The 8,185-nt window shown below is 42.9% G+C and overlaps 1 protein-coding gene across 4 annotated transcripts in view; it reads right to left on the bottom strand.

The window, feature by feature from the left end:
- lrba (LPS-responsive vesicle trafficking, beach and anchor containing) overlaps positions 1–8,185 on the bottom strand; it is a 176,289-nt gene that overhangs the window by 102,431 nt on the left and 65,673 nt on the right. For all 4 annotated transcript variants that reach the window (XM_013909267.1, XM_013909269.1, XM_013909268.1 and 1 more), the window contains exons 31-33: positions 7,245–7,329; positions 6,829–6,962; positions 6,067–6,128 (exon numbers count right to left, since the gene is read on the bottom strand). In XM_013909267.1, the coding sequence (XP_013764721.1) occupies positions 6,067–6,128; positions 6,829–6,962; positions 7,245–7,329 (281 nt within the window). The remainder of the gene's footprint in view (positions 1–6,066; positions 6,129–6,828; positions 6,963–7,244; positions 7,330–8,185) is intronic.

Consider the following 8,185-nt stretch of genomic DNA (forward strand, 5'->3'; position numbering starts at 1 on the left):
GTCACTCTGATTTGGACATTTATGCGAAAAAAGAAAAAAAAAAAAAGAGGGGTGGGGGAGAGACAAGGAAACAAACTGAGATCTAAATGTTTATGAGAAGTGACCTGATGTTAACAATGACCAAAAGAAAGAGCCTGTGGATGCAGAAGTCAAAGCAAAAGAAAAAAGAAAAAAAGGCTCTAAAAATATACTGCTCTTTAACCTGATTAATACGGAAGCTCGGTAGTTTGTTATTAATGCTGCGTCTGCTGCGCTTGTGTGTATGAATAACTTAACACTGGTGTACATTTTCAACAATCCACATCTGCATGTTCAGATGCTATCTGCTTAAAGAAAAACAGACACTCGTGTTGGTGTTTGCGTGATCAAATTCACAACCCAAGGAATATTTACTGATGTCCAAATATTTATACTGCTCGGTCTCCGAGAGCTTCATGGGATCACACTGTCATGGCTATACTAACACAGAGTGAGAAAGCTAAGCCTAAAGCCCCCATACCCCAAACAGACAAATCAAAACATATGTTACAACCACTTGAACTCTGCACGAAAAGTAAATGTAAGGGGAATACATAAATATATACAGAGCATTTTATAAGCCAGTGGTATGTTATTTAAAAACTGACTTTTCCCTCTTTTTTCTTTTAAACTTATTCTGTAATATGATATGCAGTTCAGCTGGTGGATTTTAATGGTGTGAGGAGAAAAGGAATATTTAAAAAACACCATATGCAGCCGTTTCAGGTCCAAATCAAACACATGTTGAAATGAAATCATCACCTCGTCCAAATGTAATTTTTATGACATTTCAGTGCAGTAACGCACAACATTTGTATAAATTTTCCAGAAAACAAAACATTAAAAAAGTTTTTTTCTAACTGACAATTTTGAGCAATCATTACAGGTTTATTCTTAACTACACTGACTGAAAAAGGGTTGTTTTTTATTCCCCAAAATGCTGGCTCCAAGCTGCTCTAACTGCAGCATAATCTAGGAGAAAATGAACAAAATGGCAATTCTTGGGCCTTTTATATGCCCCACTTCTTCTGAGGAAGCTCTGCGGTGTTGCAGGAAATGTTTTGTGGGATAGTACAGTAGCAGTTCACGGCCCATTGCACAAGGACTGCAGGATCAACCGGGACTGGCAATGGCAAACCAAGGACCGAAAAAGACACACATAAACAAAACACTGTTCCCCAAACAAACTTTGTTTCTGCACCACTAATTATTCAGGAAGCTAAATGCACAAAATAAATGGTAAATAAAGCTATAAAAAGAACTTTGTACGCACAAGGCGATTTGTGCGATCTCCAAGTTAAGGATTTGGGAATAACACAAGGTAAAGATTCCCACTTTAAAGCTAAATCATGCCAAATATTTGAACCTCTCCCGTCCCAGATCATAAACGAGAGCGAGTGAATTCCTACTGAAAATGTGCGCGAAGACGACGGGTCGTGATTTTAACAACAGGTTAGCTGAGAGAGGATAGCGAGGGGAAAAACAGAAGCACATTCCAAGGTCTTATAACAAGGGACCTGACAGGTAAGAAAACACTGCATTAGGAGTGCCTGTCGGGAGGGGAGGGAAATTCATTTATATGAAAGAAAATTATGTTGCGTATAAATAACCGGCCATTCGTGCGACTTGAAGCCCAGTTCACAGTAAAATCCGCCTGGGAGCCAAATTAAAAGCCACTCAATATTTTTAGGAGTCTCCTGTCTGATTTTCTCCTCTCAGCTAGACTTCACTTCCTGTCAGGAAGCCCTCCTTGACCCTAAGCTCCTCCAACACAACGCACCCCGCTGCCCCCTTTGCGGCTGCATAGTTGGCAACGATGGGGAGTCTGCAGGATTAAGTGCCAGTTGGCGTTACTGTGTTTTCTCTAAGCCTCAAAGGTCGGTGAAACTTTCAAAGAATATGCAGCATGATATTGTCCTATGAACTAGAGAGTAATGGCAGGGACAGTGAGCCTCGTGGCACAGCTGTAAAGGGGCACTGGAGCAAAGCGTGGGGCGAGGGCCAGCAGAGAGGGAGGGAAAAAAATAACACTTTGATTTTCACTGATCTTGAACCTTGCGTGCCTCTTTAACAGCACGATGGGGTGCGGGTCTGACTGTGCCGAAAAACGATGGAGAAAGTATTTTTTTGTCCCTTGGTTTCATCACATTCCTCACTTTTCTCTCAGCTCCCCAAGTGGTTCATTCAACACGGCCTGCGTTTGATCCATCGCTTATGGGAGAGAAGAAGAAACAATGTTCACTGACAGAAATAAATGACTATTTGAGCAACTCAAACATGGGACCGGCTTTCACAAGCGTAACTTTTAAAACAAACCTGTTACATAAAATATAAAGTGGACAAAAGTAACCGTCAAGGCTTCAACTTCCCCGTTCCCTCGTTTCTCACATTATGCTATTGATTTTCATGAGCGTACACTCCCGAACTGTTCCCCGACTCCGTGGGTTTAAACTTCTGCGCCCAAGTAGCTCTCCACTTCTAACCTGGAGGTCAGAGGGTCAGAGGTCAGGAGCAGCCAAGTGTTTGGGGAAGTCAATGTCTTTCTCCCTGCAGACTGAAGGAGAGGTGCCCATCTGTTAAACAGGTTACCTTTGGTGAGACGGACTGGGAACATATGATGATGCACAGTCATTGGATTAGCGGGTTAACACCGATGTTATTGAATTACAATTTAAGGATTATCTGCATCAGCGGCCACGACGAAACGCTTTACTTAAATCAGAGATTGACAGGCGTCCGAGAAGTGTCAATCGGGACCAAAGTAGTGGATCAAATAACAAGAGTATAGAGGTGGTGGCTGCTAGCATGGCTAACCATATATATCACAGATATATAGCTTTTGAAAGAATTTTGGATTCAGGAAATGGGACTTACAAAATCTAAAATCCATCATACGGGACATTTTTCAGTGTGTTTTTTCTTTTCCCCACTGACACTGTTAAAGCAGGTTTTTCACTGCTTTGTAAATTAGGCCCAAACCTCTGACAGCATAGCAGAGCCACCTGATGACCTCGTTTCAGTATTCAGTTTTCCCCTCTTTCTCCCTCTTCTGCACCCAGTCTTGACCATCATGAAAACGACACTCCACGAGCCCACAGCACACTCACACTGCCTCCCTCTCTTCCTTCCACTCCATGTACAGGATGCATTTCTGATAAATGGCAGAAGGATGGATGGTCTGACAGAGGTGCCGGACAATAATGGCTGATCTACAGGACACAAATGCAGCTACTGAGAAGATTTATGAGCCCCTGCTCATCGTAGACTGTCCAGTATCCAATGAGATGATTTCTCAAAGCTCTCGACGGATGGCAGCAAGCACAAGGAAAAGCTCTCTCTCTCGTCCCAGTGCATTATTTATTAATCAGATATCTTTGGTAGAAGCGAGTTCAAAAACTGCACCGAGGAAGCGAAACGTTGACTGTGAGTACGACAAAAACGGGAAGACGAAAAAGTGCAAGACCTCGTGCTTAGTGTCTAGTATTAGTTAAGATTCATGGGTAATATATGTGAATTGTACCTATAAAGTTTCTGGATGCAGCTCACAAACAGCTGATAACTTCTGGCTATATTTAGTCACAATTATGATTTTAACTAAAGGCTTCAACATGGAAGTCCACAAGCCAATCGTTTGTGGTACAATGTTATATACATCTTTTATAAACAGTTAGTTAAACGAAAACTAAGAGTGTAAAACAAAAACAAAAAATCTGACTCACTATTCGACTTTTTATAGGTCAACAATTAATCTCCCATATCCTCCCAAATACACAATAATGGGAAAGTGTCAGCTGTAAGCCTTTAAAGACAATAAATACTGAATAAATAAGAACACAACTGACAGTCAGCCTTTTTTTTCCTATATTGAGTAGTCCTCAGTAGTGGTTAAAGCCAGAGTTTATGATCATTAATCCTCACTTTGTATATTCAGCAGTGTGTGAAGATCAATATTACAGCTGAGAACAAGGGCAGTATGCCACCCCAACAGTTAATGTCTTATCAAAATGGTCCTTTAATTGGGAGCGCTGTTGTACTCGTCTCGAAAAGGGGTACCATCAAACAGCGGTTTACAATCCCCTCCTCAATGCCAAGCTGATGTGGCCGCCAATGCAACTTTCATAGGATCCCTGATTAAAAACTGCTCTGCAGTCCCCAGCCTCCTGACCCTTCACCCTGGCTCCACTCCATCTCAAAGCTTGGGAAATTAATTAAAATTTCACAGAGACGGTATCACGTCACATCTCTGATGAAGGCATGGGGGTTGAGAGGGGAAAGAAAGAAAGAAAAAAAATCAATCAAAATCATCTCCATCTACTCGCTCCACTGGTTGACTGGGGGGGGGGGGGTGTCACAAGATGGCCACAGAGGCACTTCCTGTAAAGACAATTGAGCACTTCCTGTGCCAGAGGGCCCAACAAACTTTGCTAAATAACGTCATCAATCACGGCACTGGCCCACTCTCCCTGCCCCACAAGGGGAACCAACACACACATAATTATACATTGTAATTTAGCCCAGAGGAAAGTCTGTCCCTCTTTTCCTCTTTTCCCTTGTGAGAGGCAGTGCATTGGCCCTACCTTTCTAGGCCCCCCTCCTCTTCCCCTTTACACAACAATAAAATTACATTTGCATTAGCTGTAAGAGAATTTGGTTGGATGATTTATTGATGCAATCAACACTATGCTGTCCAATCCCTGGTCCTCCGACTGAAACAGTGTGTGTGTGTGTGTGTGTGTGTGTGTGTGTGTGTGTGTGTGTGTGTGTTTTGGAAATTGGGTGGGATAGCTTGGAGCTCAGAGAAAAAGAAGAAATAGCCTGGGCTAGAGACCAAAGAGGGGGAAGCGTGGCATGAGCTGTGCAGTGGAACAATCACCAAGATTCTGCCTTTGATTAGATTAGCATTAAACAACACCCTGACAGATATGACAAATAGGTGCATTAGAGCCTGTCATTCTTCTCTCTTTGGTTTTCTATCTAGCTTTCATTCCCGCTATTCCGTCGTCCCTGGACATTACGGGGCTCACATTCCCTCCCCGAGTCCCACTAGCCCCAATCTACGCATGGCCACTGACATCCAAACAGATGTGTGATCTGACTGTATTAGCTTTTTTTTTTTTTGAGAAGAAGTAAAGTGAACTATAGGAACTAAACAAACGTATGGAGGTTAAAGGGTGCAGGAACGAAACGACAGGAGCTATTTCTTTAGGAAATGAAGCTGATAAAAAAAAAATACAGGCGAGTGGAGCAGTGAGAGGGGTGTCATTAATCAGATGTGCTTTTGTATTATTGGAAACCTTGTTTTTTGTGTGCGTGTCGTTTTTTTTTAGTTTTTTTTTATGAGGTTCTTTAAAAACGATAAAGATGCACACAAACACGGCCTGGGATGAGTTATTATCTGCTGTCCTTGTCACTGGCTGTGCATGTGAGGGCAACTTCTTGTTTATTTATTTCTGATGTACTATGAACATAAGTGTTTTTCAAGCAAAATACACAGACTAAATTCACCCTAAATGTAAAGCCCACCGTGTGCTGCATTTATGGTCTGCACATGGTAAAGCCCTTCAGTAGCTTTCTGTCTCTAAATGCTAATCAGCTGTCCTGAAGTGATGTATTGACAACCCCGATCATTGATCTGCCCACGCCTGCTTATGATCCCTAAATTAGTATTCATGAATCCAGCAGCAGCTAAATAAACTTGGCAACAAAACACCCACAAGACAACAGAGAAGAGAGGGATAATCAATGCAAAGCACCATCAAATCTACATTATCCCTCCTCATCAGTTTGGCCCAGGCCACAAGGGCCCCGCTCAGGTCAAAAGGTGATGCGGACAGGTCGCCCACCCTTGACCCTCCAACCAATATTTGCGGCCAAATATACCTTCGCTCTGCCCTCACGAGGGGAAGGGTGAATATGGAAAGGTAGACAAGGTAGGGTGGGGGAGAGATAAGGCTCTGTGGATTTACTGCACTCAAGGTGAGGCTGATAAATCAGCCTGCTGGAAAAGCAGAGCGCAGGCCTGAGGAAAGATAAAGATGCCAGACTTGCCTGGGAACACAGAAGCATGACAAGCTCCACCACTGAGCTGCTGGACTTCATGCACACCAGACCTGGAGAAATATAAAGTAAAGGGAGTCAGACATAATGGCATATGAAACAAGAAAAAAAAGAAAAAGTTTTGTGTTTGACTTTAAACAGCTTCTGGATTTCTGTGACAGCACACGCTAACCATCAGGGATTACCTAACCTTGTGCCATCTGCAAGGGAGCGGATAGTATTGATGGGCCTAATGAGCCGACATGATGTTACTGTAAACTAATACATATTTGGGCCTTGTATTACAGGCCTGGCGTGGCTAGCATATGTCCCATTGATCCCTAATGGCAAGCCCTGGGCTTTTAGAGGGCAGGGGGCCGCTAGAGTGTCCAGAGTGCGCTTCAGCGGATGTTTCATGTGTCTCCGTGTTTCACAGAGACACATGTAACATCACATTCGTACAAACACACATGCATGCACATACAGCCCCACCCTATTTTTTCCAGCCCCCCCTTACAGCTATCAATCAACTTTCCATTTTGTTTGGTGGCAGCAGACATCCCAAACACTGCTATTAGTGGCCTGGCCTCTGACCTGGCCCCCTGGAAACCTTCAGCACGGCTACCGGCGCAGCGCGACTCATCACAATATTGGATTAACAATAGCCTGGACATATTGTTGCAATTAAATAAGAATCCCTGCATGGTTGAGGTTTGTGAGATGATCTAAAATGATGATGTGACTTCTAAGGAATTTCCATAATTTTCTACTCACTGGTGCCCTCAATAAGGAGCTCTTGTCCATGGCTGCCCAGCAGAGTGCGAGAGAGGAAAGGGGCAAAGTCCACAAAGATCTCCCTCAGCAGGGGAGCTGCCTTTTCAAGGGCATGCTCCAAACGCTCCGAGATACTAAAAAAAAAAAAAAACAGACAGCGGACGGAGTAATTTAACAGTAATTGGCCAAAAGGCTAAACAAACTCTTTGAAAACTCACAAAAGATGCTTTTAAAAATACACCGTCAGCAAAAATGTGTTTTTAATATGATGAAAAAAAATATGGAATAAAGACAAAAACAATAATCAGAGCATATGCATAAATAACTGATTGTGTAAGCGCATGTGCATAAACAGCTGATTGTGCATGTGTGCGAGAAAAAGAGAGCGAGAGAAAGAGAGAGAGAAGATGAATCACCTCATATTGGGGGCTGTGTTCTGGGTCACAGGGGAGAGTGGGGGGACAGATGGCAGGCTAGTGCTGGCTGGAACCTGGCTGCCTGCTGCAGGGAGAAACCAAAGAACTCTGTTATTAGTCTGGATGTTGGACAAGAATGGGACACACACACACACACACACACACACACACGCACGCACGCACGCACGCACGCACGCACAGCAATACATTATATGACCAAGGTCGCACCATAAACCTGTGAAGAAACATGCCTCTTATGAAATAATACAGAGGTCTCCATTCAAATGTATAGAATAGGTGGATTTATGGTTGAGTATGTGGGGGTACAAGTATCATTTTATAGTTAGATAGTGGATGATGTACTCTGAGCACAATACATCTCCCATAACAGTGTATAATTCATTGGGTTTGATGAGAAAAATCTTTCTATGTGAAAGGATGACAACACTTTATCTTCTGCTTCAGTCACACTTTAAAGATGAATTATTCGTAGATGGAAACAATATATGTTAGACAAAGGCTTAAAAATGAAAGAAGTATTCATTACAAGTAACTCCATCCATTGTTATTATTCTATTTTCATGTTTTCTTGTTTCCCCTCATTAAGTCATTACATACCAATTTACCCCTCAGGGCTGCTTTTCTGACCGTTTCATTATACAACTAAAAGGTGCTTTACGACTTCATTCTGGAGACAGAGGCACATGAGGTACAAAGTCCGCGTGTGATTGATCTTGCAGTAAATTCACTTCCCTGTGGCTCATAAATAAGCTAATGCCCAGCTGAATATGGAGGAGGGGGATTCCTCTGGTGTTTCAGTGGGCTTGTTTTTCCAGCCAGGACAGTCTCCGTGCAGGGATAACTCTTCAGGAATGACACAGTGTAATGTGCACTGGAATGTGTGTGTGTGTGTGTGTGTGTGTGTGTGTGTGTGTGTGTGT

This window comes from Pundamilia nyererei, unplaced genomic scaffold, assembly GCF_000239375.1.
Source record: "Pundamilia nyererei isolate P.nyererei 1_Seehausen unplaced genomic scaffold, PunNye1.0 scaffold00022, whole genome shotgun sequence".
NCBI classification, from domain to species: domain Eukaryota; kingdom Metazoa; phylum Chordata; class Actinopteri; order Cichliformes; family Cichlidae; genus Pundamilia; species Pundamilia nyererei.